We start from the raw sequence: 20141 nt of genomic DNA, 5'->3' as shown, positions 1-20141 counted from the left end.
CACTTACCATACATTTTGCCTTCGTCTGATAAGATGATTTTCCTCCTCCCACATGGCGGGTAGATAGCCAGCGCCTCCTGAAAGCTCTGCTCAATGTCGGGGCTCCAGACCCCTTCTGCATCATTGTCAATCGGCTTATCTGCAGAGTCACTCATCCTTTCCATGTTTTCGGCAGGGCTCTCGCTGCCGCTCCAACTGCTGGGCTCAATTTTGGCGGTTGGATTTTCCAAGCCAAAGCCTGGAGCCTTTTCAAGAAAATAAACCTAAAAGAGAAATCACAAAATAGTATAAGAACAGGGTAACCACAAACATACTTTCTTACTAGCTCTACTGCAAATTCTTCAGTCATAGCTTCATTAAGAGAATAACTCCTGGCTGAGAATATGGAATTCTGAGATCCATGTGGCTTTTGATCTCTAAGTACCATATTAAGCACTCCTACAGAAATGCAACAGCAGTCTTCACCAGTGAGAGGAAATTTTCCCAAGAACAGTACTCACTCAGAGTTGCAAGCTTGTGGGGATTCATCCAACAACCACACACCAGTGCCTACTCTCTACTGGAGGCGCTTTGCTCAATGACAGTCAAATCTCCATAGCAGAAAATAAAGCAAAATGAAAGATGTCGGCCTCACTGTAGCAACTGGCATCTTAAGTGAAATGTCAAACTGTCCCAATATGAGATCCCCAAGACACAAGAGTGGCAGGGGATGGAGGCATGGCTCAAATGGTAGAGCACTTGCGTAGCAAGCAAGGTCCTGACCTCAAATCCCAATACCACCAAAAAGTGAAAAAGGGGGTGGGGGAGATTGTGGCAGGAATGAGGAAGGAGGGAAAAGATACACTTTGTTATCACAATTACTCATCCTACTTAGTCAGCAGTGCCAGCAAACCAGGACCTATCTCCTGCATTGATCTTTGAGGCTCTTCACCCGATGTTGTCAGGTCACTTGGCCACTCTCCTAAACTGCAACCTTGAAGGAAGAACCACGTTGTCCCGGTTGTGGTCCTTTCTACAATACCTACCACCAGTGCCTGGCACACTTGAGGAAATGTTCTCCATCTACATGAGGCACTTTGTCACCTAGCCGGCTCTCCACTCCTGATCACATGAAAAACTGTGAAGGAGTATTTTTCTGTAGCACTAAAGATTTCAGAACAGAAAGAAATCTTCCTCAAAAATATATTCTCCTTACATTACACATGTAACCTATAGTCACAAAAGGACAAGCTTTCGAAACAAATGTCACACTGGCATAACACCAATGTGAAAATTGTCTAATCCAGTACTCCCTGCTGTCTGCACACTAACATATCAATACTCCTTTGTAGAAAAGACATCAGATTATTAATTCAAATCCTCTAAAAAGAGGGAGAAGAACTGCCCCTGGGGATTGATGGAAATGGGGAGCACAGGGCCTGAGTAGGAAGGATTCCCGGGGTTACAGCTGTTCCTCCCCTTCCCACCCCCTCAAGTTCCTGCAATATTCTAACAGAGGCAACAGGAGGAAAGCAGGTTCTGGTGGACTAGTCCACATTCCAGGGCCTTCAGCTGACAGCAAGCAGCCTGTCTGCTCTCCTTCCCTCTTTCAACCACATCCCCTTCCCCTGAATTCCCCAACCTGTGGATTGCAACAGATCCCAGGTGAGGCACGCGAATACTGCAAAATTAATGGTCTAACTAATGGGTGCCTTTGGCTTCTCACCTTGACAGGTTTTTTGATTTGGCAACATTTTAAAATGTTAGCAATAATAGTAAACAAATAAATAGTATAAATAACAGTAACAAATAAATAACAGAAATAAAGATTGTCTTTCAATGCTCCCACTAAGCCATCAAAGACCTTGTCAGCAAAGTATTTACCACCCCTTATCAGCACACGTACGTCTGTCTACACAGGACTGCAAAAACTGCCAAATGTTAAAGTATAAATTATGCCACAAGAAAGGGTTTTGTGATTGACCCCCAGATGAACTCTGCAATGCCTGCAGTGTGGGCCTTTTGAATTCTCAAACTATTACATTTTGGGATCTAAGAGTCCTATAAAAATCAAGCTGAACTGCACATCACCCTAGAATCTGTTTGAGCACCACAGACACTTCTTAAAGAAATGAGGAGAGGAAACTCTTTGGCAATGGCTAGCCCAACTTCTCCCTTCTTACCCTCCTTTCAAGTAAAACGAGAAATAAACACAACACACACATACACACAGAACAATGGGTCAGGCCTTGAGCTCTGGGCAGCTCACAGCAGAATGAATTAACCCTAGGGAACCATGCTGTAAGATATGCAGTAGATGTGCTAGTACTCAACCAGCACAGCTGAGGAATGAAATTGGGATAGTGAGGGCAAGCTGAAGGGTCGGGACCTTTGCCTTCAAAGAACATTACCATACAACTGAAAGACAGTCTCCAGATCAAAACATACCAAAACCCTCCTCCAATGTCTGAAGTCCCCTCTACAATGTCTCAACAGCTGGTCACACAGCCTACACCTGAACCTCACCAATGAAACCCCACCACCTCCTCAGTACTGCATGTTGAATTCCACCCATTAGGCTAATGCTCATTTCCTAACTTAACTTCTACCCATCCATCCCCAAGGTTCTCCCGCAAAACACCCATGTACGCATCACAGGAATGACCCTCAGGCTCCTGATGGGCTTTCAGACTAGACACCATCATGACTCTGCCCAGTGTGTGTCTGTGATCCTCAACAAATAGCACCCTGGGTTGGACTTATGATCCCTAAAACCTCCAAGATCCCCTCTCTCAGGGGCTAACCCCAAATCCTGTCTCTTACGAAACTGGTTTCAGAACTGAAAGCAGGAGTTTACATTTATTCCATTAAATTTCATTATTTTTCACCTTAGCCCATGGCCCAAAGCTGGTAATATCCTTATGAATCTTTCCTTGTTTTTTCTCTTCGGAGGAGGTATGGTATCAGTACTGCAGATTGAACACAGCCTCTACTACTTAAGCCATGCCTCCAGTTCTTTTTTTGGTTGGTTTTTTTTTATTCATATGTGGATACAATGTTTGGGTCATTACTCCCCCTCTCCCCCCACGGTTTTTGTTTTTGAGATAGGGTCTTGCTAACTTTGCCCAGGTTGATCCTTCCCAGCCTCTGCCACCTGGCTAGCTCCTTCTGAATCTTAACTGCCAAGCTTAATGTCCTCAGACACTGACCTCTGAAGAATTGTCTGCCCTTGGAGAAGGGGAAGACCCATCCTGTGGAGGTTCTAAAGACTCCAACTCACTATAAAGGAAGCCTCTCTGCTAGCTGACCTAACTGTTCACTGAGGTGGACAGACTCAGAAGATAAGCAGCAGAGTCTTGCAGACAACCTCTCTTGAGTTACTTCCAGGACTAAAACTCAAAAGTCCTTGGTTGTTCAGAAATGCAACACTAGGAAACATTAACTTACCCATCCACTCAGGAAGCAGACACTGTTTGATTCATTTACTGCAAATGGAAAAGTCTGTGTCCAGGCTCTTGCAATTTGCTCAAGTAGAGCTCACAGCACGTCCTCTGGACGTGGCCAAGCAGATAGTCCCAAAACCACCAAATACATAATCCACAGAGCTAGTCAGGTCTTAATTTTACAACCAATTGTAAGATGAAGTCCTCGATGGGCAGAGTTTCCAGTCACAAGACTGGGGTTGGCCGAGAAAAGCTCCCCATACTGGATACCAAAATAACCATTCTGGCATTGCATTCCTCAGCTCAAAATCCACCTCATCCTGGAAACAGTCCTTGTAGCTAGTGGTTCTGAGTGGATCGGCCATTTTAGTAGGAATATCTGAAAAATGTGTGGAACTGATTAACTACCACTCAATCTACTTTGACTTTGAATGTACAGCAAACCTGCTTATTAATACATTAAGATCTAATCAAGCTGCACATGGTGGAACAGCCCTATAATCCCAGCCTTGGGGAGGCTGAAGCAGGATTGCAAGTTTGAGGCCAACTTGGGCTACATAGCAAGATCCTGTCTCAAAAAAAATTTCAACAAATAGATTATGTGCAGAATATCTGTACCTGCAGAACTGATGCCTTCATCTTCCCACACATCATTTTAGTGTGGAAATCCACTGTCCCTCAGTTCAGTCAATGACAATGAAAAAGTGTGTGCGTGTGTGTGTTGTGTGTGTGTATGCGTGTGTTGTGTGTTGTGTGTGTGGTGTGTGTGTGTGCGTGTGTGTGGTGTGTGTGCGTGTTGTGTGTGCGTGCGTGTTGTGTGTGTGCATGTGTGTGTTGTGTGTTGTGTGTGTTGTGTGTGCATGTGTGTTGTGCATGTGTGTTGTGTGTTGTGCGTGTGTGTGTGTGGTGTGTGTGTGGTGTGTGTGTGTTATGTGTATATGTGTGTGTGTGTTGTGTGTGTGTTGTGTGTGTGTGTGTGTGTGTGTGTGTGTGGTATTAAGATTCAAATTGGGGCTGGGCATGATAGAGCGTACTATAATCCCAACGCTCAGGAAGTTGAGGCAGGAGGATTGTGAATTCAAGGCCAGCCTGAGCTACATAGCAAGTTCAAGACAAGCCAGGGTTACATAGTGAGACCCTATCTCAAAAGCTTTAAAGAAATAAAAAGATTCAAACTGATTTGGGTTCCAAACTTGGCTCACCAACAAAACATGGAGCTCAAACTGAAGTAGCTAATCTCTCGAGAGTTCAAATCTTCACTTATAAAATGGAGATAAGGAATTAAACTCAATCCTAATATAGAAAAACTATTAAGGAATGGAGAGATACTCACAGAGTCGCCATAAAGATTCATGAGATGAGTCAGGTGTGGTACTGGCACATGCCTGTAATCAGGAGGTAGAGGTAGAAGGAGCAAGAAGAGTTTGAGGCCAGCCTGAGCAAAGATAGTAACCCTAGCTAAAGAACAAAATAGACTGGCAGAGCGACTTAAGTGGTAGAGCACCTGCCTAGCAAGCATGAGGCCCTGAGTTCAAACCCCAGTTCCACCACCAAGAAACAAAATGAAACAAAACAAAAGTAAAAGGGCTGGGGGCCAGGGGAGCTCAAGTAGTAGTGTGCTTGCCTAGCATGCAAGAGGCCCTGGGTTCACTCCCCAGCACTGAAAAAATTAAAAGTATTCAGAAGAGTAAATGAAAAATTTAAATTGGTAACAAATGCTTTTTTTCTTCACCTAAAGCCACACTTTTTCACAGTTTTCATGTTCTTCTGGGCAGGCTGGCTCAGTGTGATAACCTTTTCCACAGAATACCACCGAGGAAAGAGAGCAGATGGGAAGGCGTGCTTACTGAAAACTACATGTACATTATGTAGCCCCAAGTGCCTCAGTTCCCATCATTAGCACTTTCCTCAAAGCTCCTGAAACTCTTCCCAGCCACACTACAAGAAACTCCAAAAACAGCTATTACCAGAGATTCAAATATCCTGTTAACTACCCCAACAGCCACACTTCCCTGACAGATCTTCTAGAAGAATCACCAGAACACAGCAAATGCTATCCTAGGTAAACTGGACTCACACATTTGTTCTGAAAGCCTGGAGGTGGGGGAGGGGAATGCAGGTGCTTCTGACACCACCTCCACCCTACAAGTGCATCAGAAGGGGCAAGATGAGACATGGGGGTGCGCAGGACACAGTGTTCCCTTCACCCAAATTCCTGTGAGGCACCCATAATGTAAGCACCTCACCCACTTCCCAGTTACTTAAGGCTCTTAAATGAAAAGGTTGTTTTTTAACTAACCCTCATGATTAATGAAATGCCACTAAACATGAGAGTCACAAAAAAATCCCTACAACTTGTTTGTGCCAGTGTCTTCAAGTCCATGAGGCACCAGGAAAGGAGCAGGCCTGGGAGTTAGGACTAGGTTTGTACCTGAGTAACACAGGACCACATGACACATGTTTCAATTATTTCAATTGTTACCCCTGACGGAGGCCAACTCGGCCACCCGCCATCTTGTGTTCACATAAACTCTACCTAAAATAGACCCCAGCAAATTAGTTTGTTACTGAACCCTTCTCCCGTATCCTGCTGTCCTGGAGGGCTGGGACTACTACACTCATCACAGCATCCATCTCCAGTGCCAGCACAGTACCTGACAACAAATATTCAATAAAGGAAGGATGAAGCATCAACCAGATGACAGGAACCTGCTTTGACAACATGACTCAGCTTATCATCCAAACCGTCCATGAAAAGGGGAAGCATTTCTACTACTTTGCCATCCTTCATGATGACTCTGGCCAAAGTTCCCATGAATAGTAAGAACCTTAAAAGAAATAACCACAGGTCTAGATGGAGCTCAGTGATGAAGCACTTGCCTTGCATGCTCAAAGCCCTGAGTTTGATTCCCAGCACCACAAAGAAAAAAAAGAAAAGAAATGACTACACTAAGAATTTGCAAGAGGACAGATTTAACCCGGGCACAGGATAGATAATGAAGAACAGACTCTCTGGTTCAATTCCTTCCACATCAAAGGTTATGGCTAACAACTAATATTTGCTCTGGGCTAGAGGGACAAATAAGTTTTGGGCCCTCTAATATATAAACTTCTTTTATCACAAGCAAACCCCATTTTAAGGAGACTATTTTACCTTCTCTATTTCCCTTTTCTTTGACTACTAAGGAAGAAGAGAACCAGAAGAAAGTTAGAAGAGAGGCAACACGATGAAGAATGTAAAGACCAGCAGTAACACAAGTGACCATGGAAGATATTCAAAGGGTTTAAAAATTACCGGTATTGCAAATCTGAAGGAGTAGGTGAGTGGAAGAAACAACTTACAGCGAATGGAAGCGGAAGGAGAGCTAAGAACAAAGATCTCTACTAGCTCAGGAGGTGGCAGGAGCAGGCATGGTGGGAGCCACTGCAGAGTTTAAAGAAAGAGTCACAGAGTTGGAGAAGTAGAGTACACAACTCCAGCAAGCACTGGATGGTTTGAAGTCACTGTGATCTTAGTGAAAGCCCAATTTTTTCTCATAAGAGAAAAGCTACCATCCAACAGAAAGACCAGGGAGGAAAGAATCTTTACTTCTTATGTGACCTGGTCCCTCAAATCCAAATTCCACATCCTTCTAGTGAGCCAGGTTTTAGGCACAGTAATAGAAGCTTTTGCCCATTGGATCCATTATTTAATCACTGTACTACCCTCTTGAGTAGTCTCCCCACCTTAGGAGGCCCAGCAATCTAAATAAGGTGCCCAAAGTCACACACTTCGCAGAATCTGAATCCAGGAGTCACTTTTTCAGATGGAGCGCACATTCTACATGAATATCAGATTCACATTACATCCTCACTACACAGTGGGAGGAAGGCAGCGCTGAATTCCCAGCTCTGGTCCACAACTGACATCATCAAGCACAATCTAATGAATTCCTAATGAATAGTGATGATACTGACTCACCTCCCTGGGCAGCTGGGAGGAATGTCAGGCATTAATGATGGTTAATTGCTTTTGCATATGTAAAGTGGAGCATTTAATTATTTTTCTACCATTTCAGACATTAGCCAATCTTGCTAACAAGTGGCCTGAGTAATACAGGTGAGGACAGCAGCCTGGATTTTACCAGCAACCACCAGTAAGATGGAACTACAGGACTGGAGGTTTGGCTCAAGTGGTAAAGCACTTGCTTTGCAAGCGTGAAGCCCTGAGTTCAAATCCCAGTCCCACCAAAACAAACAAACGGAAAAAGATGGAACTACAAACATTTATCATTGTCAAACAGCAGAACTCCCAGGGAATTCAGATACAGAGAACTGAGGCAACATCTACCATGCAGCCAGCAGCAGCCAGTGAGCCCTGGTATGGTATACTCCGGGTTTCCCCCTACTTTCAGCGGGGAGGTGTGGATAATTACTCCTTCTCATTTTCAAAAATCACTTCTGTATCAACAGAATCCCATCAACAAGCCAATACCTCTTTGCCAGGCCTCTGATCCTGAGCACCCCATTAGAGGACTTAACATCACTATCCTGAGATTCCCTGATTAATTCTCCGCTCCATCAGCCCTAAGTACATGCCCAGGTGTCAGCTCAAGAAAAGCTCTGATTGATTTCATGCTATGCAGCTCTGAAGAGACCACTCCGTGTTCCAGCCTTTAGGGAAACTACCTTCCCCATCCCAGCAATGAATCTATTAGCCACTAAAAATAGAAATCATGTCTCCTCCTGTCTCCCACCACCACCATGGATACCTAGGAGGTGGTCCACTAACCTGGGGAAACACATTTCAATCCCAGAAACAGAAGCTTCTTTTCAGCTCCAAGAGAATAAGTCAAGGAGTTGTCAGTATTTCAAAAGGAAAATTAGTAAGCCATTCCCAAAAGAAACAGTCAAAGAAAACTCCAAGATTAGCTCCCCCATTCCAATAGGCCTAAAGAGTGGACAAATGTTTCAGGTAGACCAAGCAACCATACTTCTTACTAAAAATAAAGAAACAGGGCTGGGACGTATCTCGGTGGTACAGCTCTTGCCTAATATGCTCGAGGCCCTGGGTTCAATCCCAGCACCAAAATAAAAAAGACAAAAAAATAAAAAACCAAACACCAGGAAGGTAATACTCCTTAGTCACAAACCCATGCATAACGTCATTTTCTCAGTAGGTATGGTTCACCATCAGATTATCAGGATGTTAGTATTTAAAATGACAGAGACTATAAATTATAACTTAAAAGTAAGGCCTATAATCCTAGCTACTTGGAAGGCTGAGGCAAGAAGATTACTGAGGGACTGGTGGAATGGCTCAAGTGGTAGAGCACCTGCCTAGCAAGCATGAAGCACTGTACTGCAAAAAAAAGAAAATGATTATTGACTTGGAGGCCAGCCTGGGCAACTTAGTAAGACCCAGTCTCAAAAAAAGATAGAAAAGAAAAGGTAGAAAATTAATACTTTAAAAGACATTAACATGCCAGAAAAAATATATACTATGGTCAAATCCTGTAACAACCATTTCTGGAGGGTCCACCTCAGCCACATGGCTGAGGGAATGCCTGCAAAGGAGCCCCATATCATCTGTGGGCTGGCTCCTGGGTGGTAAGTCCATGGTGAATGCCCAGGGAGTCACCCCTACTGACAAAAGGCCAATGGAGACCCACCCAATGTTATATAGTCTGCTACCAGCCAACTTAATAATATGTTAGCTCTGGGCTCAATCCAGGGCCCAGCAGCTGACCTGCAAGTTGTGGCCCCCTTGTATGATCTAGAATTCCACTGTGTTGCATCAGAAATGGCCCTCCTGTCGTATGTACAAAACTGGTCCCGGGTCGTCTTCTCCAGCTTCTGATTTAGGATGTTTCTCTCTTCCTGACTATGCCTCAATCTATCCTGGATTATTAAGAGTCATGCTGGAGGGAGAGAGAGTTAAAAAGTAAATCCACAGTTCATTTCTCTTTGGATCATAAGCCAGTCAACAAGGAAAACTTGAATCAAGATGGTATGTGAACATAGGCACTTAGAGAAAAGATCCTATGAATTTTATCAGCATTTGCCCCAGGCAACATGCTGGGCTGCAACATGCCCAGAAGGAAAAAAAAAAAAAAGAAAGACAAAAAACAAAACAAAAAAAACCCTCTTTCTTGTCAATCTGAAGCAGTCAAGAACAGTATTCATCACAATATATTTTTTTTCCTTCCTATCCACTCAATCATCAGAAATTGGACTATCACTTTATTGTGTTTGTATTAGATATGGCCTATCTTCCTTTACCCATTTCTAATGGATCTGAGCATATATTCTTACAGTCAACCCAAATCATACATGGATATTTTTTGAATCCCAAAACATGATCATAAAAGTCCTAGGGAGCAGAAACTGAACCTGTGTGATCTCTACAACTTAGGACAGTATCACATAACATTAGGACACCAAATAAAAATGGGACAAGATGAAGCAACAGGTAAAACTAACCTACTGGAATAATTTCAGCTCTTATGCAATATTGAAGAAGAAAACCAAAGCTGAATGGCTTATAGTGTCCCATATTAAAAGTCACTGCAAGCCAGGCATGGTGGCACCCGTCTGTAATACTCAGGAGCTGAGGCAGAAAGAACATGAGTTTAAGGCCAGCCTGGGCTACACAGCAAGACCATGCTTCCAAAAAGAAAAAAAATTAAAAGTTGCAAAAATTATTCATTAATAGTATAGTATTGGCATAAAGATACACAAAATAGGCCAATGAGTTTAGAGTCCATAAACAAACTCATATATATATACATTCACTTGATTTATAAAAAAAAAAAGGTAACACTGCATTGCTCTGTAAAAGACGGTCTTTTCAACAAATGAGTCAGGTTAAATGATAATCATATGGAAAAAAAAAAAAAAACTTTTGACACCTACCTCACACCATACTCTACAGTTGTTCCCAATGGATTTTCAGTCTAAATATAAAAGGCAAAATAATAAATAACTTAGAAGCAAGCTCAGTAGAATCATCTATATGACCTTCATATAGACAAGTATTACTTTAAAAAGCAAAACATAGCCAGACATGGTAAGGTATGCCTGGTCCCCACTACTTGGGAGGCTAAGGCAGGAGAATGGTTTGAGCCCAGGAATTCGAGGCCAGCCTCAGCAATATAGTGAGACGTCCATCTCAAAAGAAAAAAAATGACAAAATGGCATATATTACAGTTACAAAGTTCCTTTAGCTCAAGGAGCCATTAAAAAAAAAGAACTTGTAAACAGTTATTCAACAAAGATTCATATCTTTTAATGCATAAGAAACTCCCACAAAACAGTAAGAAATAAGATAACAATAGAAAAAAAGGTAAAAAGTGTATTTTACAAAAGATAACCAAATAGCCAACAAAAAGGTGCTCAAGATACCTGGTTATCAATTAAATGCAAATTAAAACATGTGACACCACAACAGCTAAAAATAAAAAACTACTAATGCCAAGTGTTGCTAAGGTTGCGGAATGTCTAGACCCTCAGAGACAGCTGGTGAGAGTATAACTCGGTACACATATTCTGGAAACTCTGGCAGTATCTGTGTACTAAAATGAACTATATGCACACTTTCTGACAAGCCTATATATGTACCCCAAAGAGATGCATCCTCATGTTCACCAAAAGACAAGTACAGAAATGTTCCCATCTTCATTACTTGTAATAACCACTAGCACCCAAATTTTTATTAAAAAATAATATGTATAAACTGCAGCATATTCATAAAATAGTATGCTATATCCAATTTCAGTGTCCAATACAGTAGGCATTAGTCGCATGCAAATTTAAATGTAAATTACTAAGATTAAACAAAGGTAAATCACATAGCCACATTTCATGAACTCAATAGCTCACATAGCTAGTGGCTGCAGTATTGTAAGGCACAGACAGAAAGCATTTTCATCACCACAGAAAGTTCTATGGGACATTGCTATTGCACAGCAATGAGAATAAATGAGTTAGGATTGTTAAGCAGCAACATGGGTGAACTCAACACAGGTAATGTCAAGCAACATAACCAGATACAAAAGAAGATACTCTGCTCCCATCCATGCCAAGTTCAAACACTAACAAAATGAACCTGTATTACTAGAGGTTGGGATGGTGATCCCCCTCTGGCAGTGGACAGTGTTGGCAGGAAAGCAGCATGAGAAGGCTTTGTGTCATGTTGACACAGGTAAGCAGCTCTGATGCAAGTATGTTCCCAGTGGGAAAATACAGGGACTCAATAATGATGATGCACTTGTCTCCGTTTTAGTTGCACTTCAATAAAAATTTTGGGGAAAAAAAAACCCAGGTGTGGTAGCAAATACCTGTAATCCCAGTACTTGGGGGCACTGTGAGCTCCAGGGAAGCCTAGACTACAATAGCAAGCAAGACCTTGTCTCAAAAGAAAAAAAAAAAAAAGGAAAACCCTAGTTACTTTAGTACCTCTGATTCTATAGTCACTCTAGAGAAAGTTTATTCCAGGAGTGTGAATAAATCTGCCTTTACTGAATTATACCTTTTTTGTGCTGTCATCAGTATAGTGAGGGTTAGCAAAAGATATCACCTACGAAATTAGTCACTGGGTTTACTCCAAGGTTGCTGAGGACATTATTCATCACATCTTTGCTCTTTTCAAAGATCTCAAGAGAAAGTTCTATTAACAAACAAAACAGTCTGTGTTTTCTACCTTGCAGTCAACAAACCAGCCTTAACTTTACTCACTGGCTGCTACAGTTGATTGAGCCACACTGGCAAGCTCCTTGGAGAAGGGTCAGAGGTCATCTGGCTCTGCAAGTTTGGTTTCCTCCCTAAATCAACTTAGGTCCTCACCTCTACCCCTGTCATTTCTTTTCTTTTCCCCACTTTTAATTTTGGTATTATGCAGTCTTGCAAACTGCCTTAAAATCCATTCTGAAATTTTATATAAACACAAAAGGGAAATTATTTCAGTTATCTGTTTCAATTTAATGTGGTAAAAGCACTTATTGCATACTCTCCCCCCCCCCAATTCTCCATCAATGTGCCAAGAACTAGGGAAGAAGATAAATATGTTACAGTCCTGCCCACAGCAAGCACCTATCTCACAAGAGACACATAGCTACATTAATTATCCTTCAAAACTTCAACAACCCCCACCCACTGGAAGCTGGGCCTGACCTGTTCCTGCCTCCTATGTTCCCACAGGTGGTACATTGACTGGTCAGTACATATTCACCACATGGGAATGATGTGTCCATGTGTTTGTCACCCTCATCAGTTTGTGAGATCTATAAGGATTTAGTCCATACCTTTAGTGATTTTTCTATCCTTATATTCAACAGAATGCCCAGCACAAGCTAATTGTCCTCCCAAAATGATGACTGAATGATCCCTAAAATAATGAGTGAATAAGTAAAACACTAACAAACAGGTGACTACAAGATGTCACAGGCTGCAAAAAAGGAATACACAAGCACTGTTGGAACATAGAAATGGGACTCTATTCTGTCCCCGGGGTCAATGAGGGAGCATGTGAGGTGATACTGACAGTTGAACAGGACCTTAGAGGTGTTGATCAGATGAACACAGGAAGTCTGTTCAAAAAAGTCTTAATGAGGTAAAGAAACGGCCAGGCGTGGAAGCAGGAAGGCTGGTACAGGCTGAACAAGTAAGCTGGGCAGGACCGCAAGGGGCCTCAAAGCCCATAAGTAGAGGCTGCGGAAAACACCAAGAACACAGGACTGCATGAACAATTTCTGAATGCACATGTATACAGTGTGTGTGTGTGTGTGTGTGTGTGTGTGTAGACTAAAGTCATTTTATAAATATGGAATCAGAATTTTTAAATCAAAAGCATTTTCAGTGTGATCCAAGGCTACAATAGTTCTCTAGATAAATTCAAGTATTAAAATGTGTCACATCCCTTAAGCCTTCCAAATTTACAAAAGCATGACAATGACAATTCAGAGCCAGTGACAGTTTATACAGGTGTGCCTGTTTAAACAGTTCAGCGCCATGGGATTAACTCTGCTCATTGCCCAGTCACTCAGCTCTTCCAATAAATGCTCATCAGACTTTGTCTTCAAGTACTCAGTCTATTTATTTCCCTGGTCTCTAAAGAGAGGCTGTGAACTGACAAGGAAGTCATGCCCAAGCCCAGTATGGCCCTAGGCTAATGTGCTTGTAGAGGTATACAGGTCTGCATATGGCCAGTATGCAAAGGTCAGCTAATGTCAACACAAGATAAGGCAGGAATTAACAAAAAATATATAGTGCCGCTTGTCCATGCGCTCCCTATGAACTAAGTCCTCACCCTCCACATGAGAGGCCAGTGATGGAGCAGCTGTAAAATAGGTCTCACATTGAGAGACATGCCAATGCTTGGGCTAATTAAAATCCTACCCTCACACCAAGCCCTGCCCCGCAAATGTAAAGCTGGTCATTGGTTTACACCAGGTTCAAATTCAGCAGGAGAAATAATCTTGGCATTCTGGTTGGAGACTGGCTGAGGCAGAATAAGACTACTGACCCCCCCTTAGGACAATAAACCACTCATCAAAGTGAACAAATATTCCATGAGCACCGACTACAGGCACAGAGCTGCTCTGAGTAGACCACAAGCGCTGCCAAGGGTATGCAGTGGGGCACTCCCCCTAGCAGAGAGGTAGGGACAGAGGGGCTGAGGGACACACACATCAATGCACCCACTTCTGACATAAGGCCTGAGTTCTCTTGCCTTGACTTCCACCACCCAGGGTGCTCTGAAAGAGGGCCAGCTTCATCCATCAGACTCATCCCTCACCTCAGACCCCCATGCCCCAGCTGTACCAAGCAAAAAGTGCAAGCGCCATGTTTTGACTGGAGTCACATCTCTGCAGCTCCCCCACACATGCACACATGCACAGGAGTCTGTTTAGAAAAAACAGGGTGGGGATACATATTTTCTTCCAGGTTCACTCCCTCCCACAGCTTCTGGTAATTCTTGTAGAAGAACAAAGATGAACCCTCAATGCCTAACACTGAATTAAAATGTAATCCACTTCCAATTACACCTGTAAAAGGCCACCAAAGCCCTCCCTCTCAAGGAAATTTGCCAGAGCTGACTACCTTCTCCCCTCTCAGTCCAACTGTCTAATATGATTCTAAATAGAGCATGTGACCTGAGAGCCAAGAGGAAACCCTCACCTACCTTCATGGAGACTTGGCATCTGGGCACTGACACCCTCCGAGACACTTCTTGGTTCTATTGGTAAACTTGCTCATGAAAACCCAAAAAAGGAGTTCTCAATCCCTGGAAGAAAGAACCTAATCCCACAACTGCTCTCAAAGACTGTACTTCTCAGAAAACCTGTCGGGCAAGCAGTCCAGGTTTTGGCCTCCATCTCCCAGCTGTATTCCCTGTATTCCCTCCACTCCTCTCCATCCCATTAACTTTGCTCTCAAGGAAAGAACCAGCTCTCTATTAGCTGGGCTGTGCCATGCCTCCTCTACTATCACCAACAGCAACCTGGTACTATCAGCATCCAAGCCTAGGTGGCATGAGGATGACACAGGCAACTTCTTCAAAACACAGGTACCCAGTTTCAGTGCTGTTACATGCCAGTGTCGAGGGTTCTTGCCTTCACAGGCCAGGGAACTGGCTCGTGAGGCAGCTGAATGATGAGCCAAAGCCAGTACATAATGTAGGATTTATTAGAGAGAAAGGAAAGGCTACAGCTTAGGACAGCCTGGAAGCCGGTAACTCGCTGCTCAGATGAAGGCTGGGGTTTTTATGGACGTCCCAGCTCTGAGTTATGTGGGTTTTTCTCATTGGCCATGGATGCGAGGGCTTTCTTAGGTGAACTGGTTTGGTTCACACCTTTATTGGGGGAGGGGAAACAATCTTGAGAGCATTTTGCTCATCAGCCCTGTGGCAGATCTGTCAGACCCTGCATCTTTCTTTAGGATGCAGAAATGCAGTTTACAACTCCCTCTCAGGGTGCAGGAATGCAGGCCTCTAACTCCTCAGGATGCAGGAATGATACGGCTCTCCACGGAGGATGGGATACCCATTCATCTGCCTTAGGTTTCCAGACCCAACAATGCCATTAGAACTGAACTGGAATCCCCAAAACAAGTATTTTTAGTAAAATTCTCCTATCCTATCCCATAGACAGATAGGTTTTCCTAAATGCAAACAGGACTTCTGTCATGCATTCATTTAAAATCTTTCAGCAAACCCCTAGCTTTAGAACTCAACTGCACACGATCTGTAACTGGCCCCTAATACCTGATCTCAGCCTGCTTGTGCAGCCACTTGTCCAGGAACCCTACATTCCAGCCACATTCCCACTCCAGGGTGCCTACATGTAGCAAGCTACCTGCTGCCTGGGACTTTCAGATGCTTCTCCACTGGTAGTCTGTCTACTGAGTGTCCACTGATCCTTTCAAGACCAAAACCACCAAACTCATCCTCTGGGAAGCCTTAGAAGCATTCACAGCTGTGTTCAAAGCATCTCAAACACACTTCCACCAACATACTTGGTATATTCCGTTCTAATTTCTCCTAAGATACTGTCTCCCTGCTCATCAGTGAGCTCCTCGGCATTTCTACGTTCCACGCCTCTCAATCCCTGACAGGTTGTTGGAGCTCCTAAAATATTTCCTAAATATTTGCTAAATGCTGTCCTCGGTCGACATTCCTGCAGGTGCAGGGATCACACTGTGCATATGGAGACCCACATGGCAGAGTAAATAAACATATCAGAGTAAGTAGGGTTTTGGAATCCCAAAGAGTTTGAATTTTAAGTTCTCCACATACTAGCTGTGTTTCCTTGTCTTTGAATCCAAAATTGTAAAGATTAAATGAGATGATCAGGTAAAGTATTAATGGGGTATGTCATTAACATCATTTTATACCTTATTGTAGCTGAATGCATACAGATTAGTGTGTGTGCACAGATGCCCGACAAAATGCAGGTTCTCAACTAATTATTGAACAAATACATGTAACTATAGCTAATGATTGCTGCCTAAGTATCTGTCTTCTTTCCTGCTATACATCAATTTTCAGAAGGCAGAAACTCTGCCCATCCATTTCTGTACCCCACCCCAATAACTTGTTTATTTAAATAAAAAATATTAATACCATTTTTATGTCTCTTAAGAAATCAAGCCAGGCATGGTAGTACACTCCTATAATCCAAGCACTCAGGAGGCATAGGCAGATGATCTACCCATCATAGATCATCTAGGGTAGATCACGTATCATTCTAGGATAGCCTGGGGCGGGGGGAGTGAGGAGAGGGAGAAAGGAAGAAAAAGAGAGAAATAAGAGGTGGCCAATTTCAAGGGCCCCCTCAGGCATACCCTGAATAGACCCACAGAGAGAAATAAAAAAATTTACTGGCTTGGAACTATTCCTCTGGTTTCCAAAAACTCAACTCTAACTAGCCGGCCTCTAGCCTCAATAACAAACTCTGTTTCTGCTGAATCTCAGACTGACCCCGCCCCCACCCCCCCACCTAAGCGTAGGGCTGGCCACCTGCTGAGCCTTGAACTGGGGTCTTCACTGATGACCCCACAGCAGGCTGTCCCACAGCCTGCCAGGTCCCCAGCCCAGCCTCAGCAGCTGCTCAGCAGGGGAACAGCCTTTACAGCTGGGCCCAGTTCACCTCCAAGGGCCTGGGCCCCTCACCCCCGCCCCACAATGGCCAAGTATCAGGTTACCACAAAAATAACAGTAGGCCTGGCCTGCCTACACCAGGTGCCAAGTGCAAGAGGGAGGTGTCCAGGAGGTGAGAAAGAGAAGCCCCAGAGAAGAGAGGCAGACATTTAAATAGGAGTAAAAGACAATCTGGATTTTAAGAAATGTACTTCAAATTCACAACTATACTCTTAGCATCACCACTACAATTACTCACTTGACTAATGCCCAGAGTAACTTGTATTTATTTTGTACTTCACCACTTTGAATGTGCTTTTTAGAACACTTTTGTAGGGCATACTGGAGATGGGTTTTCTTTAGCTTACATATTTAATACTAAGTATAAACGTCAGATTTGGGTCAAAGACAGTTTTAACAAGTATCCCATTCTACAAATTCCTGGTATTACTCAGCTTTAATTTTCTCAAAACTAAATTCAACATGACAGAGCTAATTAAGTCTATTGAAGGAGAGGCAGACCTTCAAGAAAGAAAATGCTAATAAAAAGCATTTATTCACTGTTCTTTTTTGTCCTAAAATGAAATCAAAGTTCCCTCCCGTGCTATCCTTGTGCAGAAAGGTTGCAGGCTTGATGTGGTCTGGCCCAGCCTGGCTATTTCAAATAAAGTTAACTTTAATCATGGTGGGGAGTTAGCAGGTTATTGATTGTCCAGCCATTGTTCTTTCATCTTGGTTTACTCCACATACAGTGCCTCTTTAATTTGCTCCTAGCGACTGTTTTATAAGTGGGTGGGTAGAGACCCGGGTACAAGAAAAAAATGTTCTTCCTCAGGCCAGGCAGATAAATCCCAAGACCAAGCCATCCACAAGGTAGACGAAGTTTCCCACTGTAAACCCACAGGTGTGAAAGAAGCTGTGAATGTCTTAGCAGGGGAAAGACTGAACTAATTCTAATAAGCACATTAGACTCCCAACCTGAAGGTGTGGAAAAGCAAGCAGGCCTCCCTGCCTCCCTACCTCAAATAAATCTGACCAGGAAAAAATGGATTTGCTCAGGTTTGTTTTTTTAAGTTAATTTTGATGAAGGAAAGGTTCCCCAATGCCATGCTATTTGATAGCTATTGATTTATGTTTTATTCTAAAAGATCAAGGTGAAAAGCATTCTAGGGAACAATACTATTCTGATTAAAAATCTATCTACTACAGATGTTCAAAAAAGGCTTTACACTTGATACAGTGCCTGCCTAGCAAGCGCGAGGCCCTCATTTCAAATGCCAGTACAACTGCCAAAAAAAAAAAATAATAAAAAAGGCTTTACACTGATAATTTTAGTGGCAACCAGACCAGCAGCAAACATGCAGACAGGCAGGGATTTTTTGTTTTGTTTTGTTGGTTGTTTGGTTGCTTTAGCTTTTAAGAAAGACTCCTCTTCCAATGAAATCTGTAAGAAACTTCACAGAGGACCCTATTACCAGCAGAGTTTAGAAGAATACCATGTACATAGTGACATTCACTGCAGTTTCATCCTGTCTTTAAAAACAGGCAAAGTCCAGCTCCTAGAAGACAGGAACTCATTCACCTCGCTACTCCTAATGTGGTCAGAATTAGCACACTTCATGCAGGGCACATCATACCGTGCAATTATCAACTGGCATTGACATTGCTAAAAGATCTTTAATAATCCTGGTTTTTACCATAAAAGCTCTCATTATTATCCCAGCTTTCTTTGCTTGTTCAGGGTGCCTGGTCACTTACACGAGGATGAGAAAAAACCGTGGACTCATCTTCCCTCAGCCATGTCTCCCAGGGAGCTTGTTCGTGTCTCTGCAGTGCAATGCCACCGCACAGGCCGACCAGGTTTAAAATTAGCCAAGCCCTGGAGAGCTGCGGGTAACCTTCTGACAAGGTTAGCCAGCAGAACAGAGCACTGCTCAGAGAGGGACATTAATAAGAAGCCAAGTGGAGCCTTTCAACAAGCCCATTAGGGCCTCTCGGAAGCCTGGCCGTCTGGGGGCCTGGGAGAGCCGAGAGCCGGATGGCAGCACTGGGTAGCTGACCTAGGCTCTTATTTTTATCCCACTGAGTCAGCAGCTTCCCTTACAGGTGATAAACAGAACCTCCACGTGTGCTTCTCTAAGTTTAAATTCAACATATTTGCTTATAAGCTGTAAAATAATTTTTAAAACATTTCATTGCATTTTTCAAATACAGTACTTCTGGAACACGTCTCATTATAAAGTTAATGCCCATAGATGACAAAAACACATGGAACACAGAGAAACATTCACAGGAGAAAATAAACATCACCATATTCCACCACCAAATACTAACCAGTGCTGACCATGCACTGTGATGTGCTTTCTTACATTAATAACTTACGATTCTTCACCTTTTTTTTTTTGGGGGGGGGGGGTAGCTAATTGCCTACCTAACATTTCATACTTAGGATTTTCCTGAGTCCTGAAATTTTCTTTACACCCATGATTTTAAGAGATGTATAATGTTCAAAGTCATGGATAAAAGATTTCTTTACTGCTTCCCCATGGTTGGACATTTAGATTTTGCCCAACTTTTCCTTGTGGCAAACATCCTTGCATTCATTTCCTAAGGACAAACAATTTGAAGATCGGTGGTATGAACTGGAGACCCCAAAAAGATACTCTGTCTGTCACACAGTATTTACATTAAGTACTTCCTGTCTCAGACCTTTCTAAATAGACAGTCCTAAATTCTAAGCACCCGTGGGAAGACAATCAGGCCCAGCATAACACAAGTCCACTCAGTAGTGAGGTAGAAAAGAAACAAGCAAGAACTCCATCAGCACTCCTGACCACCCGCTAAGGACAATGTGGTGCTCTCCTGCACCAACTCCATGCATACCAAACAGGTACAGCCTTAGTAGTTGTTCACAATACTGCAATACTTCCACAGGGCAGGTAAAGAGCCAGAGCCAAAGTCCCCCGAAGGCGCTTGCCTCTCTCTCCCAGTGCCCCAGGACCTCCCTCCCCCCCCCCATTCAACAAGGGTCTTACACACAGGGCCTCCAGTGGTTTCTACTATGCTAGTGCCTTTCCAGATTGATTACTGAATAGTTTAAATAT

At 43.1% G+C, this 20141-nt stretch overlaps 1 protein-coding gene across 7 annotated transcripts in view; it reads right to left on the bottom strand.

The window, feature by feature from the left end:
- Tead1 (TEA domain transcription factor 1) overlaps nucleotides 1-20141 on the bottom strand; it is a 240398-nt gene that overhangs the window by 162852 nt on the left and 57405 nt on the right. For 3 of the 7 annotated variants that reach the window (XM_074041635.1, XM_074041650.1, XM_074041643.1), the window contains exons 1-2: nucleotides 18735-18764; nucleotides 8-263 (exon numbers count right to left, since the gene is read on the bottom strand). In XM_074041635.1, coding sequence (XP_073897736.1) covers nucleotides 8-263; nucleotides 18735-18749 — 271 coding nt within the window. In that variant the 5' untranslated portion in view covers nucleotides 18750-18764. Of the gene's footprint in view, nucleotides 1-7; nucleotides 264-18734; nucleotides 18765-18795; nucleotides 20012-20141 lie in introns of those variants that run through there. The other 4 variants (XM_074041680.1, XM_074041655.1, XM_074041669.1 and 1 more) reach the window with 2 other exon arrangements.

The sequence above is a fragment of the Castor canadensis genome, chromosome 1 (assembly GCF_047511655.1).
Source record: "Castor canadensis chromosome 1, mCasCan1.hap1v2, whole genome shotgun sequence".
In the NCBI taxonomy this organism is placed as follows: Eukaryota; Metazoa; Chordata; class Mammalia; order Rodentia; family Castoridae; genus Castor; species Castor canadensis.
Note: the sequence above shows the minus strand (reverse complement) of the source record. Positions and strands in the feature narration are given on the sequence as shown.